General features: G+C 47.7%; 1 protein-coding gene and 1 long non-coding RNA gene across 5 annotated transcripts in view; one reads left to right on the top strand and one right to left on the bottom strand.

The window, feature by feature from the left end:
- Window positions 1-4529: 4529 nt before the first annotated feature.
- Window positions 4530-21160, top strand: part of NRP2 (neuropilin 2) — a 120532-nt gene continuing 103901 nt past the window's right edge. For 2 of the 4 annotated variants that reach the window (XM_025278061.3, XM_025278063.3), the window contains exons 1-2: window positions 4530-5476; window positions 19778-19955. In XM_025278061.3, coding sequence (XP_025133846.2) covers window positions 5404-5476; window positions 19778-19955 — 251 coding nt within the window. In that variant the 5' untranslated portion in view covers window positions 4530-5403. The remainder of the gene's footprint in view (window positions 5477-19777; window positions 19956-21160) is intronic. The other 2 variants (XM_025278062.3, XM_025278064.3) reach the window with 1 other exon arrangement.
- On the bottom strand, window positions 5878-7753 carry LOC123332033. Its single transcript, XR_006548874.1, has 2 exons — window positions 7615-7753; window positions 5878-6111 (listed from the first exon to the last, which is right to left on the bottom strand). It is a non-coding gene; the product is annotated as an uncharacterized LOC123332033 (long non-coding RNA).

The raw sequence follows: 21160 nt of genomic DNA on the forward strand, positions 1-21160 counted from the left end.
TTAAAGTGAAGGATCGATGGAGTCCTTTTCGAGAGTGATGCCTCAAATGTATAAAAAGGAGTGTATCAGAGGGAGAGTAGACCCATGCTTAAACCACAAAGAGCAGCGAAAGCAATATGACTTCTTTAGTTTTCTTTGCCAAAGATTCTGGAGATGTTTGGATGAATTTTGCACATTTCACTTGGTTTTTTTTTTCTTCTTTTTTTCATTCATAAGTCTCCTTTCTACCTGATCTACTGTCTGCGCCTGAGAAAGAGATGAGAGACACATACAGTAAAGTAAAGGAGATCTCAATGCTTTATGGAAATCTGTGAGGATTCTGGAAACGCACCAAAATAATATCAAATAGTAACTCCACGGTAGTGTTTAAATGTATTGAATAAAGAAGAATGTTGATTGCTTAAAGAGTGAATAGTAAAAAAAAAAACAAAAACAAAAACAAAAACTTATTGACCAGAAACCCAGACTTCAGCTTCAAACAAAAGAGAGAATAAAAAATGAAGACCTATTACATTTTAACTGAAGCTTTGCCTCTGAGACAGATGCAGCTAAACATTAACTAGGGCAGTGTGGTGAATTACAGATTAAGACTCAATTATGTCTCCCATCTCCGCCTTCTGGGGTGAGAGCTTGTCGATGTCAGGGCTCAGATAAGGGGAAGCACCGTGTGACAGGTGGCATCTACTGTGGAAGCTTGAAACTTCTGGAACTCTTAGATCCTGTGTTCCCAGGAGACAGGACCCCAATGTCTTACTTGCTTGCACACCTCCTGCAAAGTCATGCTTCCACGAGCATTTAATAAGCACAATACAATGAACACAGATGGAAAACTATACCTGAAACAAACCTCTAGTGACAACCAATGGTTCAGTGGGTGGGTGGTGAAAGGGCTGGATCCAGCTCCATAAACCCCACCAGCTGGCACTTTAAACATGTTTTTGCAAATCCCTTGCACCCATGAGATGAGGTTTGGTGTTTTCAAAAGGCTCTTTGCTACTGCTACTAAATAAATGTCATAAGGCAAAGCTGGAAATACCACCACTCTGGCATTTTTAAGGAATATGTTCTTGGGGACTTTCCCCAGAAACTTGAATCACCTGCTTCCTATCTGAAAACTGCCTGGAGAGGAAATGTGAAGAAATAAATACCTGCCCAGGTCCTTCGATGGAAGTGCATATAACTAAGATATGTGCAAACACAGTGTCTCAGAACAGGGCTCCTCAATTCTGGTCTGATGAACATTTACGTAGAATCACCTAAAATGTGGGTTAAAAAAGCAGATTCCCAGATGCAAGGAATCTGATCTGCAGGAAGATGGTGCCCAAGGATCTGAATTTTTTAACACAGGGCTAAATTTTTAGCCCTAGGTGATTCGGATGTAACCTTGGGTTGGGACTATCGAACAGGAAACACCCATCTCTCCTTAGGGGTGTGGCTGCTACAGCTTTCTCTTCCAACCTTTTACAAACCTGTTTTTTGTTCCCCACATCCCTTCCTGTCAAAGGAATGGAATGTGGGATGGGATTATCTATTATTATTCCACAATTAAGGATAATGATGTAAAAGGTCCTAGGTGAGTCAGTCATTCTACCAAGAATCTCGACTTCACTAGTTAGCTGTTTTCTAGTCAGTTTACTGTTTCTGTTAACTAGTGCATTGTTTCTGTAAATGCCACTAGTCTTTAATAGGCAAGTTTCTCTATGACAGGGGTCCCCAACCTCAGGGATCTAATGCCTGATGATCTGAGGTGGAGCTGATGTCATAATAATAGCAACAGTGTACAATAAAGGTAATGCACTTGAATTATCCTGGAACCAACCCCTCTCAGTCCATGGAAAAACTGTCTTCCATGAAACCAGTCCCTGGGGCCAAAAAAGTTGGAGACTGATGCTCTATGGGACTCACAAGAGTGAAAGATGTGGACTCACAAAATAATGAAAAGTATGGTGCCTGGCTCACCCCTGCACTTCTGGTTGAAACCCAACCAACTGCAGCCAAACCCCTGAGATTCCAGTCCAGACAAAATCTGGGGCTGGCAGGTCTGAGCCAGTCCTGGTCTGGAGAATTTCCCTAAAAGATTGCATTTCAGAGGGCACTGGTAAGATTTGTTTTTTTGTTCCCAAGAGTCCTAGGAAGTCCTGAATCAAAGCAATTCTGAGTCCTCCCTGAGTCCATGGGCTCTTGTTCACAGTGGACTGGTGAGATCCGGTCTCATTCTGAATCTCCCCTGGTCTGATAAAGGGCTGTGGGCTCCTGGAAGTCGCATAAAAGCTCCACCAAAAGAGCTCCTGCAGGTACTGTTACAATTATTTATTGAGTGCTGCCCCCTAGAGGATTAAAAATGGCCTGGCTGCGCTGGGAGTCCCCAGGGCTCTGAACCCAAGACTCACCCTCTACCCAGCTGAAGGAAGTCAAGACTTGACGCAAGTGGACTGATAATAGAAGTCTTGGGACACTCTTTCTGAGGACTCCCAGAAAGTGAGTTAGCTCCTTCTTAATGATACCTCTGTAAAATTAAAATCCATGACTGGAAATCAAGTCCAGGAACAGAACACTGAAACTGACCCTTCTCCCTGCCATACCAGACCCTCAAAGCAGCCTCATGGGGACCTTCAGCCCTGAGACTCTAAGAGCAGAAGTCCAGAATTTCATTCTTACAGTTTCCCAATGGGCTTCAGTTTACTTTTACTTTCTGTCTCCCCTTCACCTGAACTCTGGCTATAATGTTCTCAGAAACAGAATTCTTCCCTGTTGAGCTCTTGCTAGGTTGGTTGGTAGGGGGACATGATTCTAAATGACTCTCTTTATTGGGCCTCTGTCACTGTAGATAATGTCCCTAAGTTAGTAACTTGGCAATGACAGAAGCTGAGATCTCAAATTGAGGTTCAAACTCCAGACTGCCTCTTTACTCCATTAAACACTCGGGGAGCAGTGGTCTTTCTTTACAATTGACATTTAAACAGGAAAAAATAGTAATTTGGAGTTTTCAATAATATGGATGTGCTCTCAAGGCCAGGAAGAAAGGTGGGAAAGAAGGAAGGGGAGAGAAAGAAAAAAAAAAAAATGAAAGGAATGAGAGGTAGTCTTTGGGCCAGTCTGGGGATATACACTTTGGAAGAACTCACCAGGCCTCAGTTAAATGCCCTTTCAAGCCAGGCGTCTAAGATTAACAGTGTGATATGCAGCCTGTGGATTTACACAGCACGGTAAAGTCCTTGCACGGCTTGGCGCAACTATTTGCAAATGACTTCTGATTCAATTTTGTTTTGGTTATCTCAGTGTAAATAACAGTTAAGTGGGAGTTACAGATTTTTCAGACACTAAAAGTGATAAACAAAGCTAATGGCAAGTCCAGATAAGGAGGAAAACCACCCAGAAGAATCCACCAGCACAGGCAAAGAAATAAATGGAATAGTCAGATGTGTGTGTGTTTCTTGTCACCAAAACTTTATTTTTCTTAATCTGCAGAGTGGCAGAAAAGGTATACGCAGAGTGTTTAGACTGTTTCTGTTAGAGTCTTTATGATACTGTAGTAATAGGTGCCTAGTGAAGCAAGACAGTTTGGGACCCACAAAGACATCCTTCGAAACAAAAATACAAGTGTTTTCCCAACTGCTAGCTCGAGGCTCCCTCTAAACAGTTTTCACGCCTCCATTTAAAAAATAGTTGGCATAATGCTGTTTTCTTTCTCTCGGCGGTGTGACCACATTACCACGGGGAAATGTGAAGAGAAGTAGTTTCTGTGGTATTTTGAGAAGTCTTCCTACCTGGACATTTTTGGAGGGTTGGCGGAATCCAATTTAATTTACCTGAAAAATTGTTTTGAAGAACGTCTTTCCTCTTCTGATAGTTACAAGTTAGGGACGCAGGAAAAACTAAATCCTCACGCAGAGAGGAGAGGAGTATGTTTGGGACAAAACAAAGGATCTGAGTAGTAAACGCAAGGAGTGTTTGGGGTTTTATTCAGCCAGGGCTGAGCGTGTGTGTCGCCGCCACGCACTGCTGCCGGTGCGAACGCATGGCTGAGCTGCTGCCGGGTTCCCTGCTCCAAACACCGAACGCCACCCAACTCCTCTTGTAACGCCATTGCGCGTGGCATTGTGCTGGGCTCTGTGTGTGTGGCACCGGAGTCGGGGAATCGGGGGAGGGGGGACAAGAATTTCCTCCGTTTCCCGCGGAGTCTCCCTCGGACGGGGGTCAAGCGGCCAAGGGCAGCGCGCCCGGGAGGTGCCCAGGGGCGCTCCTTCTGCAGGGCATTACGCACGGGCGGCCTGGCGAAACCCGGCCCCTGAGGTGCCAGGGTGGGCGGGAGGTGCTGGGTGGGAGATGGGTGGCTTGAGGGGGGAGCTGCCTTAACTTTGATCCGGCCGCTGCCGGGGGAAAACCGCCGCCGCCCCTCCCGAGCTGGGTGCCGCGGCACTCGCCTCTGCGCCGCGCGTCTCCGCGGCTGCCTCTTTAATCAGGAACACAGAAGGGGCGGGCCCTGAGCCGGCGCGTAATCGGATAGCTCTGCCGCGGCTCTGACATCCACATGCTGCTCGGCCTGAAAAGGCAGCGGGGGGAGCCGGAGGGGAAGCAGAGAACGCGAGCTAGGCACCAGCCCGCAGCCCGCCCCCAGCACATCCTCAGACGCGCAGACACTCTGCCGGGCGCTGGGTGAGGTGGAGGTGAGGGCGGGCGCGGGCGAACTCGGAGAGGGGCTCGCTCACTCCCAAGCGATCCCAGCCGCCGCCGCCGCACCACCAGCAGCCACAGCAGCCGCAGCCGCAGCAGCAGCAGCTTCCTTCCTCAGACTCCCCTCGCGAGGCTGGCCAAGCGGGTGTAGCCGTTAGGGGAGGCTCCCGCTAGGGGAACCCGGCGAGGGCAAGAGCTTGGGCGTCCGCCTCGCGCTCGGGCCGTCCGGCGGTCTGTGCCTCCGCCCGCGTGCGGGTCCCCAGTGCCGAGGGATGTATGTCAGTGTACGCCTCTGAGATCACACAGCGGTCTGGGGGCCGTGTGATGCCCAAGGCAAGTCTTGGCTTGTATTTTTATTCTTTTATTATTATTATTTTTTTTTTACGCTTGGCTAACGGGAAATACTCGGGATGTTGTAGGATAAAGGAAATGATACTTTGAGGAACTGGAGAGGACATAGATGCGTTTTGTTTTTAAGAGAGGAAATCCATCCTCTCTTCCCGGCTTGCTCCCTCTTTGCTGATTTCAAGAGCTACCCTCCTCCTGGTGAGGTGGGGACCCAGCAAGAAGAAAGGTGACGACAGGCCGCCAGGACTCAGAAGGGAAACACTGACCGGTAGGAACCTTTGCAGAGGACACTAAGGAAGATCACAAGGGAGCGAAAAACACAAAGACTTACCATTAAACAAGAAATCTATAAAAACAGCTCTGGAGAAAACCTTCTCCAAAATGGATATGTTTCCTCTCACCTGGATTTTCCTAGCTCTCTACTTTTCAGGACATGAAGTGAGAGGCCAAGCAGGTAAGCCCCCGAAAGTTTTTTTGTTTTTTTTTTTTTCATTTCAGCATGCCTTTACCTTTAAAAACAACTGCTAACGCAGGGGGCCACACGCAATGGCAAGAGAAGGAGGATCACTCAATACTGAATAATTTAGAGAGAGATCCCAGTCGGCCCTCCCTATACCACCACCGCTGCTAAAACCCAACTTTTCTTTCCTGCTAGGAGTATGTGACTGTGTGTGTGTTTTGAAACATAGACAGAATTTGGCGGTGTTCAGATGTCACATATGGACTGAATCAAAGGTTTAAAAATACTACAAAGCCTTTGCATTACAGTTTTGGGGAATTTTTTCCCCCTGTCTTGAAGCAGAACACATCTCCCATGAGTTTCTTCAACCTAGCCAGCGAAATATAAATCATTTGCATTCCCTCCACTTAGCTACATTGAGCAATGTTAACTGAAGGGCTTGGGAAATACAAGAATCTAGTTTGGGTTTTCCAATGCTGTGGCTTCTTTGCAGAATGTGTGGATGAGCCTCCGAATCATTGGGCTCAGGCTGATGGAGCAAGTTGTCTCGTGGCTCGGTTCCGGGCTGGGCGCTGCTGCCAACAGAGGCGGTTGGTCATCCAGTTCTCTTTCCTGCCTCCGTATATTTTCTGGGGGAAGTAAATCATATGTTCTTTTTAAAACTAGTATTAGATAGAACAAACTGCGTGGCCCTCAAAGGTCTCTCACTCTTGTGAAGTGGTTAGAAACTTTTGGGTAGAATTTGTTCTCAACCACTGCCAAAAAGGGTGTGTGGACAGACTGCAGAGATAAGCACTGCAAGGCCCAGAATGGTCTGGAGCAAGCATTTGGGGGGTGGGGAGAGTGGAGGCTGGCCAGGGGCACTGCTCTTTCTGAGAAGGGCTCTCTGGTTCCAGAAAATCTAGTGGGGCACGTTCTTGCTTCCCCACACCACTCTCTCAGGGCTGAGCCTCTATCCCCTCTGACAAGAGTCTCTGGAATCTGACAAAACTCTTAAAAGCTGCTACAGGTGACTGAGAGTGGGGAAAGCATCCCTGGAGGAAATGGAGAAAATAGAGAGGAGAAAAACGCTTCCTGGAGTGCCCTTACCCGGAGGCACGTCTAAGGCTGCCACCGCAGCGGTAGCACGAACCCCTGGCAGCCTCCCGGGTCCTCCCCATCACAGCGGGTTAGCGGATCCTGCGGGAGCCGGGGATTCTGATTCTCACTGTCCAACACAGGCACGCGCCCCACTCGAAGCTTGGGTGTTTATTTGAGGGAAAGAAAGATACGTGAACGCCCTTACTCTCCAGACGCACACGTTTGCTGCTTTTTTCTCTGCCATAAATGGTCTTCAGAGCAGCTGCAAATCGTATCAAAGAGATGGGTGCAGGTCCCACTTGGGGAAATTTCCTGTGGCTTCCAGTTCCCTGTTCTCTTAATTCTAAGTTCCCAGCTTGAGGCGAAATTAAATTACCTCCCACAGACCTGAAAGCGGCATAAATTATGGATGTTTGTGTGATTCGCTGTGTGTGTGTGTGTGTGTGTGTGTGTGTCCGCGTGCGCGCGCGGCGAGGATGCCCACGGTACATTATGTATTCAGGCACGGACTCCGGTAGGCCCGGGTGCGCGAGTGCGCGCACACTGGCGTACACATCGGCACACACACACACACACACACACACAACTTCAGGTTCTGTGTGCTGTGCGGAGTGGGAGGGGTGGTAAAGACTCAGGGGCCATCTCGTACCCCAGATGTTCTCACATCTGTCCCCGAGCGCTGCGCGGAGTGTGTACGTGTGTGCGCGACACCCGCTCAAACCCACTCCGGCTCTGCCACCTGCCTCCCGCGCTCTCCGCAGAGCCCCCTCCCACCCCAGCCCCGGGCCGCGCTGCGTCACTTCTAGAGAAGCCCAGAGGCGGGAGCGCGGGCTGGTCACCCTCTCTGAGGCCTCAGGCAGCCTCGGACCCAGGGTGGGACGTCCCTATGGGACGCGGAGCTGGGACCCGCCCGGGGTGGATATTCTCCAGTCCCTGGAAAAGGCGATCGCGAACCGCGGGCTGCTAGGGCTTTTGGTCGGAATAGACGACTGGCACTTGGGGAGCTGGCAGCGAGTAGCAAAGGGCGAGGCCGAGCTAGACCTCTGACTCACCCGGTGCGCGCCGGCCGAGAGGGGGCCGGGCGCAGCCTGCAGCGACGGTTGAAACCCACTCCGACGAGTTGGGGTGGGGTTGGGGGGAGGGCAGAAGGAGCAAGCGAGGGAGCAATTGAGCAAATAACCTCGTGGCCACGGCGCGTGGCCTCTTGCAGCGGTTGGCGGCTGGGAGCTGAGTGGGCGTCGCACACTAGGCTGCCCCAGTACTTGCCACGCCGGCCGCCTTGCCGGATCACAGCGCCGCCGCCCTCCTACCCACGCTCGGGGATTTAGGGGACGCTCCGAAGGCCCTGCGGGGAGCGCCCCCTCCTGCACTCCACTCTGCGCTGCAGTTCCCGCGCCGCCCCAAGAGAGCCGGCTCAGAGGGGTTGGGAGCCGGAGCGCTGGCCGAGCTGGTGGAGGAAAGCCGGGGTGGGATTCGGACCTGAGGTTGGAGGCAGAAGGGAGGCAGCTTGAGCCGCGGGAATGCGCGCAACTTCAGTAGCGCTGCGCGCCGGGAGCCCGCCAGTGCGCGCGAACAGGTGAAGAGCACGCGGCGTGTGGGCATTCCACGTGGTGGGGACGTGGTGGCCCCCCAGCCGGCCCTCCCCACCCCCACCCCGCGCTGTCTCTAACGCCGCATCGATTTGTTTGGGCTACGCAAGAGAAACAGAGCCGAGCGATCCATAAACATTCTATTAGGCAAAAATATTCCCAGAGAAAGCAAAACCGAAGCTCCAGCCCGGTTAAGTGGGCCGCCTCCAACTCCTCTAGCTTTGTCCCCTCCTCCTCCACACTAAGGACACCCCCAGGGAGAAGCCTGCGGCATTTCCTCAGCACTGCCCATTGCCAGAAAGTTAAGTCTCCGCTGCGGTCTTCGGCCTGGGAGAATCCTCTGCAGTCGCCGGCGAGTTCCGCCTCCCCTCCGCCGCCGCCTCGCTCTTTGCTTTTCCACTGGAGAAAAAGAAATAGTCACGGCCAAGACTCCATTTTCACTGATTGATTTCTTTTTAATATCAACAGAAGTTAATGGAGGCGAGGCGAGCTGTGATTAACCGGCTGCCGCCGCCCTTCACCTGGGGCTAGCGCACAGCCGTTTTTCCCACCGGGTCCCGCCTGGGCGCCCAGCGGGGGTGGGGGGCATCCGCGGAGCTAAGGTCCCGGCGGCTGGGTGGGGGGCATCTGTCGAGCTGAGGTTCAGGGCTGCCGGGGTCGGGGCTGGTGGAAGGAACCGTGCGCCCCTCCGGGAACCATGGGGTTATGGGGATGGTGATCAGCTTTCCCAGCCAAGCTTAAGGGATCCAGCTCCACCTTGTCACCGCTTCTGCGGCTCCGGCTGAATTTCTCTGGAAGGGGAAGGAGATCGGCGCTCGGGTTGATTGGCCGGTGCTCACCGCTCGCCTCCCTCCCACCATCTCCCCTCCTTTCTGTTTCAGACAGCGAGGAGAGCCCCCTGGCGCTGACCATTCATGGTCAGCGCTTGGCCACTAAACTCCCCTTCGCTAGACTTAATCTCGTGGTCTGCGGGGAACTGGGTTTTGCTCAGGAAATCATCAGGCCCTAACAATGGGTTCCTTCAGATGATGGTAACTCCCAGCCCTGATGTTTCCCAGCCTTCGGGTCTCACCTCTTGGGGCCAAAAGAACCCGGACCCTGTAACCATCAACCCCGCCAAGCCCCACCCCCACCCCCGCCTCCTACCCCTACCAGCCCCTTGCCTGGAGAGCTTTGATCTGTGGTCGAGTTTTAACACCATTGCCATGGTCCCTGGCAGAAGCGGTCAATTCAGCCTTCTGTCTGGACAGGATGATCAGATAAGAGGTGTAAATTGACTGTGGGAGACAGGTCTGGGTTCAGACAAATCCTGAAAGAGGCAACCACGCACAGTCTAGGCTCTGGAGGAGAGGAGTTTGAAGAGGGTTTTCGTTTTTGTTTTCTTCTGTCTCCCTACATTGCCCGATGGCTGCGGGTAGGCATAAACATTTGCAAGTAGAACTATAAACTGGATTTGGCACAGACGGCCTGCTCTAGACTTTTAGGGACTGGTCTCTTGCTGGCTTTCAGTGAGTACCAAATCCACTTTACCCGATAAACAGCCACTGGAGGTAGTGAAGTTAGTGCTAGTTGCCAGCAGAGCACACAGTGCAAAACATTGGAAAGAAAACGCTCCCCACGAGGGTTCCAAGGCATGCCCCTTCTTGTCCAGGTTGTGCCCGGTACAATTACTTGTGACTGCCCAGGCAGCCCCACAGGTCTGGACTCCTATATCACGCTGAGGAGACCTCAGATTAAGCCACAGAGCACCCAATTGGCAAAATGAAATGTTGGAAGGCTGCAGTGACTAGAACCCTGGGCTATCAAGACAGGACTCCTGCTGTCTACCAAATGGCTTGCATCTCCTACTGGATAGATCACGTTCTGCACCTGAAAGGCCAGTTCCTGCCTTCACAGTGCAGAGGAGACTAGGAGTTCAAATGCCAATTCATAAGCAATGAGGCATGAAAGCGAATAACAGCTGGGGAGAGGCCCATGGGGGGTCAGTTGGGAGAGACACTAGGGGCTGCATGGTTCTGAGGATCCTGTGTGGTGTTTGTCATTTCCCTCGATGCTTATTAAAGCAGTCAAGAGAATGAGCTGTCTTTGGGTGACCCAAGTGTGAGACACTCTTCTGAGCTGACAGAAGTCAGAGGCAGGTTCACTGGTAAAGAGTTTTCAGAATATATTCCCCAAAAGTCCTGTTGGGAGAGACTTTAGGAAAGTAGGGACAAGACTTTCTTTTTGTCAAAAATGGAGCAGAAGTATAATACCTTTTTAATGTCTTGCACTGACGAGAAAATACTTGAAAAGTGACGTCTGGGCAGTAGTTTGTAGTATTATTAACATATTTGAGGTATTTTATCATCTGACCATCACTTGCCACTGGATAATCTTTGAGACACGCTCCTTGTGTGTCATACTTGTGTTTGATCCCTAAAAGTTTTTGTATGATTCCTTCCAAGTAAGGCATTAACTTTTTTTTTTTTTTAATTAACTCATTCCTGGAAGATATTGAGAACGTTTGTCCTGGAGAACCTACAGCCTTTTCCAAAGCTTTAGCTGCCTCTATGAGAAATGGCTGAAGGGCTTAATGGGCTCACTACCTAATAGGAATCAGTAGAGTTGGATTCCAGGACAGTGGCCTTGTAGTGTGGCTGGCCCTCCAGGAGAAAGCATCTTCTAAAGGTTTAGGAAGCTGTCAAGTTTAGATAAGGCTGAGCTCCGATCCTATGGGACCTTGGTTGTATTAATAAGGAGAAATTAATTTTTAACCACTGGGAACATTGCCAAATTATGTGACCTTTGGCAGACCAGCTGTGCTATAAAAATAAATCCCCCATCTCTGAAAATGCTGCTCCTCTCCAGTAGAACAATAACAACCGTGGCATTTAGGATGGAGAAGACTAGGGTTGAGGAGACAGGAGAGAAATGGAAACTGCTAGGAAAAAAAAAAACCCTCTGATATTGTGACACATACTTTCAGACTTGAGTGATCTACTCACACCCCCGCCACACCCTCCCCCCAAACACACACCCTGGTTTCCAGGAAGCAGGAAAGAGGGCCAGGATGACAAGGAACAGAGTGCCTGTGTGTTGGGAGTGAAGAAGGTGTTAAGTGCCTCCAGCCCACTCACACCCCAGCCTCAAACACATCTCTCATTGTTCACACACAGATTCCTGGCACTGGGAGAGAAAAAGGAGTTTTCAAACAGGCAAAACATTTGTCTGTCTCTAAATGCTATTGAATAAGTTTGTCACTGAGAGGTTCAGGGAGACCTTCGTTGGACTTCCTAGCTTCTGAAGCATTAGAGCCAGACCTCCTGTCAGTCACCTGATGGCTCAGTGATCCTGAATCCCTAATTTCTCTCTGCCTCAGTGTCTCTATCTGTAAGTGTGTTTGATCCTAATAGCTGACTGATTTCTAGGGTGTTGGGCTATTTCAGATTACATAGAGTACTGTTGAGTACATATTAAGCCGCCTGTTCGGAAGTCATTTAATCTTCAAAACAGCTTCAATGGGGTTAATAGTATCTAGTGATCGTAGAAAGATAGAAAGCACACTAACACCCTTGAGGTAAGTTTATGTTACTTTTATGAGTTTGTTCTTTTTTAAAAAAAATCAGTAAATGATTACTCATTCCCAGCTCTTACCCCACTAGACCTTTGTCTGGTTTTATAAGCATCAGATTAATCTCTCGGCACCCTGTTCTTCAGAGGTGCATGTTCTCTGCTGGATTCTCATCTTAGATTTACATCAGTTCTTTACACTTTTTTTTTCGCCTTGGTTTTCCACTTTCAGAGTTCTCCCCTCTACTGATTTTTTACATCTCTCTCCTTTCCCTTTCCTCCTCTTCCATCCTTCATCCCTGAAAGTGTGCTCAGCAGGAACCGCAGCATGGAAGGGGCTCCCCAAATGTGTAATAACTTCTACTCTGGCAGTAAGGCCCCTCAGCAGCTGAACTCAAAAAAAGTCATCGTAAAGACAAAATAGCTTCTACCCAGCAAGACTCTTAATAATCCCATTTCCCTCTGGGTCTTCATAAAAGAGTCATGATCTAATCCAGGAAAAAAAAAAAAAAAAAAAAGGGAGGGGGCTGGGAATAACAAAAAGAAAGCATGCCTTGGATGGGGCTGCTGGCCAGTCTAATGGACACAGCCAGTGAAACCCTGTTCACCGCCTCTCAAGATCCTGTGATAGCCAGGGATCTGGGTTCTGGCCAGTCTTTCAGTGAAGAAGATAAAGGGAATTGCAAATGACTGGACCAAGCAGCAAAAATAATTTATTTTGATAAAGGGGAAAAATAAAACAGATGTGCCTAAAAGGCATATTGGGGGCCAGGGGAAGAGAACTGATGGGGGAGGATGGGTAGAAAGGAGTGAACGGAAACCCAGCAAGAGTTTAGGGATAAAGTAGGACTTTGAAGCTTCTTGGTGCTACTGAAAATAAATATCTAGAACTTGCCCTTGGGAGGATGGGGGGATGGAAAGAGGGGGTAAGAAAGCCCTCAGATAAAATTAATTTTACCATTATTAGATTTAAAGTGTAATGTCCTTTAAACTTCGTCATCATTATCTGAGGTTACTGTGTCCTATGAGTTCACACTAGCTCTACCTTGATCTATGACTAGGTATTATTATCCCAGACAAGTCCTCTAAACTCCTGGTTCACCAATAAAAAATATTTGCATTTAATAGCAGCTCTGAGTTGGGAAGGAAGGGTGGAGGCTGGACACGCAGAATACTTTGTGATAAGGCTTTCTTAGAATTTGTGATACCTACTGATACTTTGGGTATTACCCTGCTGAGTCAGTGTGCATGGGTGCTCAGTTGTGTCTGACTCTGCGACCCCATGGACTGTAGCCGGTCAGACTCCTCTGTCCATGGGATTTTCTAGGCAAGAATGCTGGATTGAGTTTTCTCCTCCAAGGAATCTTCCTGACCCAGGGACTGAACCCACATCTCCTGCATTGGCAAGTGGATTCTTTACCACTGAACCACCTGATGTTACCTAGTCAATTATTAACTCATTAATTCATCAAGCCTCATTGAGTGTGATCTTTGGCAAAGACTCTGGGTTTGATGCCGTAAGGTTTGCCAAAGATGAGCAGGTGGTCCAGCAGCATGGATAAGGTTCTTTCACACTTTAGAAGATGCTAAAGAGCTTCAGCCTCAGAAGTTGGAAGAGGTTACTCCTGGGAGATCAGGGAGGGTGGAGGTGGCATGTGAGCCTGTATTGATAGTTTAGATGGGTTTAGAGCTGGGAAAGGCATAGCAGGGGAAGGTCAAAAGGGAGCAGAGAAGAAACACTGGGGAACACTGAGTGTTTGGGGAACACTCAGAAATGGCCATTTAGACAGTGTGGAAGCAAATAGTTGCAAATAAGTTTGGAAATAATAGCTTGGGCCAAATACAAGGTCCAAATTGCTAGGCCAAGGGGTTTGGATTTCATTTACTAACCAATGGGGAGCCATGAATGTTTCAACAGAAGACTTCTGTTAATCAAAATAAATGAAAACAATTATATTACCTTTTGGAGAGACCCTAAAATTATTCTTCTTCTATTTCCTCCCCCAAATGTCTGTTGAAATGGTCAGGAATTGTAATCCCAGATCTCTCATCAATGGCATCAAAATTGCATTTGCAATGAGGGCTGGGAAAGAGTGGACATAAATATCAACTAATGATATTATATTGGCTGTCCTATTGGAATTGCATTTGTTTATGATATAAGATGACAAATAACAAGGTTACCACAGGTGGCATGATTCGAGGTCAGGGGAGGTAATCGCATCAAACTTACATTTTAACGATTAAATGAAGGTTCATTTTTAGCATCCAGATTGAGGAGAGACGTTCCAAAGGCCCTGTTTCCAGACCAATTTCCAGTTCTGTCCTTGGTGAATTCATCAGAGGTGTTTTAGAAGAGGAAGTTTGCCTCATTCCTCACTCCTTTTTCCATGCTCAAGTGCTGCCTTCCTTTCCCTCTCTCCCGTTCCCTCCTTCCTGCCCTCCCAGACAGTTCTTTTATTCAGATTTTGAACTTTCTCATTGCAAAAGTTCACAGGAATTTTCATTTGCTGTGCCTTCAGGAGTGGATCACTCACTGCCACCCAGACCCATAAATTGAATAGATTGCATCCCTTCCCAGTTGCCTTAGGAAGTGGTCAAACAGCCGCATTCCTGGGCTGATGGATTGGCTCATTTCTTCCCAGCTTAAGCCAAGATACAGATTTTTATGAGACTGTCTTGTGGCAGGCTGAAGTTGCTTTGAATAAAACAAAATCCAGCCTCAGCCCACAGAGATCACTTTAAAAGAAGCTTATTCAAGGTTAGTGAGCAAAATTTGGTTCAAACCCTGAGCACAGGACTTAGAAGATCTGTGTGAGAGATTGGAAAAAACTCCTCCTCTGTTTTCTTTTCATGAGTCTTTGTTGAGAAGCTCACACACAGAACTGTGTATGCCTTATATTTATAAATATACAGCCACAGACTCAGTTAAGAAAAGAAGCTCACGTCAGTAGAGCTAATGTGATTGAAAGAGACATTTAAACTCTCCATAATGCAAGACAGATGCATTCACTGAAGAATCCTAGAGTTTTGTTTCAGGCTTACCAAGCAGATGAAATAAAATCAACACCTTGCATAAATACCTAGTTGTCTAGGAGGGTAGAGAATCTTTTTAATTAGAGGTTCATCTACGGGTTATAGGATTTTCCCCTTCCATAGTTTTACAGGCTATGAAATTTAGAACTGGAACTGACCTGTAGCATAACTCCCCTCATTATAGATGGGAAAATTAAGGCTCAGAGTGGTTTACTAACTACCCAAGATCACACAGCTTTCCAGTGGCGAGATCACACTTGCATACAAGGCTCCTGACTAGTTAACAAAGTGACGGCCTTCTCTCTTTTGAAGTCATAGAAAGGGCTTCTTCTTTTCTTTCCTACTAATAAATAAAAACAATGCTATGGTCATAGGATGAGACTGTGCTATGAATGTATTATTTGGGGATGAAATGAGACTGTTTTCCTCCATCAAGTGCCCTCAGGTATATATGTAGTGTCTTCTAATCCTTGTACTTGTTCTCTTTTCTGTGGCATTTGAAAGTAACAAGGGAACTGAGATCTAATGGGTTTCAAACCCAGTTCCAGGAAGCCCTAAAGTCCTTATAGAGAAGCTCCATCAGAAAGGCAGGGAGGGGCTTCAAGGCAGCATACCGCACTGATTCTGTTACCCTCTGTGCCCACACCCACGAAGAGCTTCACTTTTAGTGGCTTTGCACTTTGGAGTTCTGGGTCCAGTTTTGATCAAGGGAAAAACAAACACTTCCAAAAAGGACTTTGAAAATGACACACTTAATTCCGGCCACTTGCAGAATTACGGTTTAGGAAACTGATTCACAGGAAGGTCACCGGGAGTTAAGAATCAAGGCGCTTGCACTCCCTCTTTGGCTAACGTCAGCCCCGCCCCCTCCTGGTAGGCTGGTCCCCTTACCCCAGGCCCACCTTTGACAACAACCTGATGCTCCAGTCCCATATCCAGCCAGCCTAAGTTCCCCGTTTTTGATAAGGACTTTTACCTTCAGTTCAGTTACACCGAGTGATCTGATTGTGCAGAACAGCCGGAGGTTTGTAGCTGGTATCACCTGGCCATCGTGAAGTAAACCACCGTAATCCGATTATTTTCAAGTTCTGGCCATACAGTGTTCCTTTAAAAACAACTCCAGCTGAATTTCCTTAGGAGGCAGACCAGATTTTTTTAAAAGATCTGCTCCTCCTTTTTAATAAATACTTCCTAAAAATTGTATTACCAAGGAACCAGTGCTTTGTCTTAAATTGGGTCCTATAGGAGGGTGAGTTCCTTCTGAAACTGCCAGAGTGCCTTAGAATTGTAAGTGGATGGGTCCAGAGTCCCTTTACCTGATCCAGGAACAGGTACCCCTAGGCAGCATCAGATGGTACTTAGCTCACCAGCAAACAAGTCTCTTCAGTCATGTCTGACTCTTTGCGACCCTGTGGACTGGAGGAGCCTGCCAGGAGCCTCTGTCTATGGAATTCTCCTGATAAGAATACTGGAGTGGGTTGCCATGCTCTCCTCCAGGGGATCTTCCCAACCCAGGGATCGAACCCCTCATCTCTTATGTCTCCTGCATTGACAGGTGGGTTTTTACCACTAGTGCCACCTGGCAAGCCTCAAACAAAAGCACATGAGCAAAACAAAACAAAACAAAAAAACAGAAAGATACAAAGGTCAGAAATAATCTGACCTTTTATATGTCAAATTAAAACACCTAAGTATTCATTATGGGGGTAAATCAGACCTTTGTGACTTTAGAACTTAGCAGTCCCTTGATTTTAATCAAGTTTAGAGGTATCACTTGAATCCTTTCATCCATGGTCCAAAGACCTCTGAGGTCTTTATCTGACCTGACCTGGCCCATCCCTTAGACTTCCCTCTCAGATGTAGGAGAAAACCTGCTCTGAACTGTCCAGGCTTGGGTTCGCCTGCTTCTCTTTGGGCATGAATTTGCCCCAGGTGTAAGGTATTCACCAAATACAGAAAGAAGTCACTTGTCAACTTGCCAGACAGGCTCAGTAGCTAAAATTCAATGGGGTCAACCTCGCCTCTATATGTGGAGATTGGCCTAAAGGCATTTGCCCTTGAGTTCAACTCCCTCTTGGCTGGGCTGGACTCCTCTGAAACACATAGAGAACATTTATGCTGTTCCTTTTGGCACGTGACACAGACCTCCTGAGCCCTGGGTGGTGCAGCTCTTCAGAAGAAAGTACATGCTCTTTCTCTTGGAGGCATGTTTGTATTTCAGACAGACCCTTCTGAAATACAGAAGGGTATTTCAGTATTTCAGAAGGGTCCCCAAACCTGGAAATGAAAGATCAGTTATCAAGAGGAGGTGGAGAAGGATTAAGTGTGTTTTCTTTACAGTTTTTACTGATGATAGATTTCAAGAATTCAGATCTCTCCAAGAAAAATAGAGATGGAGATTCTAGTATTTATCTTGGTGGATATATGGCTGTGCAAATGATGTGTGATATTTTATGAGAGGGTGTGAATGTGTGTATAGGACTGAAGTGTGAATTTCTAATAATTATGTGTCCCGGATGTGTGTTCAATATCTGTGTGTGTGTGTGTGTGTTTCTGAGTGTGCGTGCCATCCAAACAAGAATGTGAGTTTATAAATGTTTGGATATTGAAAAGGTTAACTCCATGCAAGCAAAGCAGATGTTTTAATGAGTTCTTAAATATTTTAATAAGTGCCTTGGTTTTTCTTCAGATAAAGAAAGAACAGGAGAAAAGAAATGAGTTACTCCTATTTCCTCGGATTAAGTGAGTTTTAACAGCAGAAAATGTAGACTGTCCTCTATGAGATATATGTAGCTTAATTTTTTTTTTTAAGTGGGAAATGATTACTCCTGATGTGGGTGAGAAACAAAACCTTCTTATGAAGAAGTTTCCTGTCTTTATTGCTGATTATGTGTGCCTTGTCTTAGTACTAAAAGCTTAAACTTGGGAGGCAGGGAGTTGAGGAAGAAAAATTCCTCTTTCAGGAGTAATGGGAGGGGAACAGGGAAGGGATGCTGAAAGGAGGGAGGGAGTTTGGATGACCAAACAGGAGCTCAGCTCAGATGCCCTGTGATGAGTTCTGCATTAAAAGGTGTGGTTTGGGGTGAGCCAGGAGCAGGGCTGTAGTTTCAGCACAACAGCTGGCAGGGGAGCTGCACCCAGTAGAAAATTTCTTCTGCCAATTTAGTCCAGGCAGCTGGTGATCTAAATCCGGACAGCTCCACTTCCTCAGAGGGCCACTCTCAGCCCTATTTCCCACAAGTGAGCAAAGCCCAATGGGCCACAGTTGGACCTTGTTGGAAGACGCTGGGTGCCCAGCATGGCTGAGTGGTGTAGACCCGTGGAAAGCCTGCAGGATTGCTGCAGGGGGGACGAGTGGCACCCAGCTCCGCCACTGGCCTCATCTCCATCTGGGCGGGAAGGCTGGGCCCATTGTCCTCCTAGCCTGGGGAGGGCGAGGGGTCATTAGTTAGAGGATGATGTGGTCTCTGCTAACCAGAGGAAATGGCATGCTTTTGTTTTCCACCCAGTAGGAAATGGAACCTGAATCCATTAGATTCTGGGCAGCTCGACTGCGGCACAGTTTGAGCTTGAGGCACGATGCCTAAAAGGCTACTTGCGTGGATTTGTGTGTCCCAACCACCATTATGCAGCATGCCCATCTTTTATGCATTTAAAGCCTGTCAGGCTGGTAATCTAAAGCAGAGGTCTGGAAGACAGTAATACCAACCGACACGGGGAAGAGGAGAGTGCACCTGTAGAGTTAAAAAATGCATGACCCTTTTGTCAAAGAGGGAACACAGGAGAAAGCCCCCATCCTGTCGGGTAGCTGCTGAGCCAGAATGCATAATTGACGGACCCGTGCTGCTCCATGCAGATGGCGATATTAAATCGTGATTGATGCTAAGAGAGGCACACATCTTAGGAAGGTCTCCGAGAGGCTTCTGAATATTTCTAGGTCTCTTGTGCCTTCCAGTCTTCTGTTCTACTGTGGGATTAAGCACCCCCCCTTTCTCATTTCCCAAGAACCCCTCCTGGGGATGACAGAACTTCACTCCCAAATATAAGATGCATCAAATGTCACCACCCACCTTTCCTGCCTTTGAAGATTGCCTGCTTCCCTCCTGGCCCCCACAAAGCTGTTTACCTCCAGCCGGGCATGCTGGCAGGTGGGGGTTGGCAGTTACTCCCCTGCAGCTGCCTCTCCAATGGCTGGTCACCCCTGGACAAAGCAGCAGCACACTCTGCTGGTGGTGACCAGGCAGGAAGGACAGTGGATAGAAAACTCAGAGAAAACACAGGCGTCCACTCAGCACAAAGCACCTTTGTCAAAACTCTGAGATCAGAGCCAGTGGATTCCCTAATGCAGATTTTTCCACTCAGTGTGTAATGAAATAATAAATCAAATTTGTGGTGCATGTGGAATTAAGTGTTTGGGGGTTTTGCTTTTTCTTTCTTTAAAAAAAAAAGTGCTGAAATCACCCTCCAGGGCCTATTCTGGCCCAAAACTGAAGATGCTTCCTCTGTATCACAAGTAATTGTTACCAGGCTCACTTGTGGGTCGGCACCACAAAACCACTATTGTCGGTTCCCGGAGTCTTTACTTCTGGCTTCTGGGCTGGGCTGGGCTGGGCTGGGCTAGGAGACACCATCAAATAACATAAAGGATTTATGAGATAAAGATAGAGATGCAAGGTTTGAAGGAGAAGAAGATGAGCCAAGTAGGAGAGACAGGAACAGGAAGGGAGTCATGTTAAGTTTACAGTTTTTGTTTTTGTTTTTTTTTTAATATCAGCCCATGTAATTGGAAATATTTATGACTTCTGGAATATTTTCATTTTGGAGAGAGTGTGTGTGTTGTATGTGTGTGTGGCTGGGTGAGTTGGGGGGAGAATGAGCTGAAATAATCTCTTCCACTGAATGAGTAAGTAGGTTAGTCTTTTGGACTGCCATAAAAGGTCTGTAAAACAGTGTTAATCAGCCACTGGTAGAGAAGAGAAACAAGGAGAGGAAAAAAACAGACTGTAACATATTTGAAGTTCTTGTCTGCCTTCTCTTCCAGACCAACCCTGTGGAGGTCGCTTGAATTCCAAAGATGCTGGCTACATCACCTCCCCAGGTTACCCCCAGGATTATCCATCCCACCAGAACTGCGAGTGGATTGTTTACGCCCCCGAACCCAACCAGAAGATTGTCCTCAACTTCAACCCTCACTTCGAAATTGAGAAACACGACTGCAAGTAAGCGCCGCCCTGTGCCCCGTACATCCATGAGACACACCCTCCCATCCCCCTCCCCAGGTTCCTGCCATACCCGCCACCTCATGGCAGCACCCCCTGGCCCCAGGACCTGCAGAACAGTGGTATATCCTGGCCCCAGAGAGGAACCTCAAGAGGTTTATTTCTTTCAGGGGAAATCAAAGCCTAGTTGACCCCATAGAATGGAGGTAAGAGACTTATTGAGTGAAGAGTATAAAGAATGCACCCTAAAGTCAAAGTCTTGCAAAGGAGGAGAATTCCACGTGGGGGCAGGGGGTGGACTACCTCATGCCAGCTCTTGACCTTAGAAGTGACTTTTCCCTCAGCACACACTGAGTGTGTGCTCAGTTGTGTATGACTCTTTGCAAGGCCCACCAGGCTCCTCTGTTCATGGGATTTTCCAGGCAAGAATACAGGAACGGGTTGCCATTTCCTTCTCCAGGGGATCTTCCTGACCCAGGGATTGAATCCACGTCTCCTGCATTCCCCCGGAGATTTCCCCATTTCTACTGCTGTTCCCACATGAAGGAACCCCAGCAGCTTCCTTAATAAAACAGTAGCCAGATCCCCAAGTGGAGACTTCCTCTGCATCTAGCCATGGAGAGGCAGGCTGTCGTTTTATGAAGCAGCAGCTGGTCCTTACAGAAAGAGAGTTAAAAATCTAAATCTATACTGGTAGGCCTGAGATCCACCTTGATTCTCAGAATTTGTGCTATACAGGTTAGAAGCTGGTATTCTGGATTTATTTAACAAACACTCTTCTAATTTCTTTGCAAATATCAATCCATTCAGTTCTCACAAGGGCCCTGAGAAGTTGGTATCATTATCATTATGACTTCCATTTTGCAGATTAGAAAACCAAAGCCCAGAGAAATTAAGTAAGTCACTCCCAGTCACTCAGCTGGGCTCACAGCATTGGTTCTACCATTTTGAAAGTGTGTGATTTTAGGAGACAGCAAGCAGTCACTGACATCTGTGAGTGGTTTAGAAATGCCGTCTTCCTAGCCTCTTCTAGGGAATCCGTCACTTCTTCCACCTAACCTTTCCATGTGAGCATCAAAGGGAATTTCTTTTTTTTTTTTTTTTAATTTTTAATTGAAGGATAACTGCTTTACAGTATTGTGTTAATTTCTACCAAACACCCACATGAATCAGCCGTAGGTTTACCTATGTCCCCTCCCACTTGA

The sequence above is a fragment of the Bubalus bubalis genome, chromosome 2 (genome assembly GCF_019923935.1).
Source record: "Bubalus bubalis isolate 160015118507 breed Murrah chromosome 2, NDDB_SH_1, whole genome shotgun sequence".
NCBI lineage: Eukaryota > Metazoa > Chordata > Mammalia > Artiodactyla > Bovidae > Bubalus > Bubalus bubalis.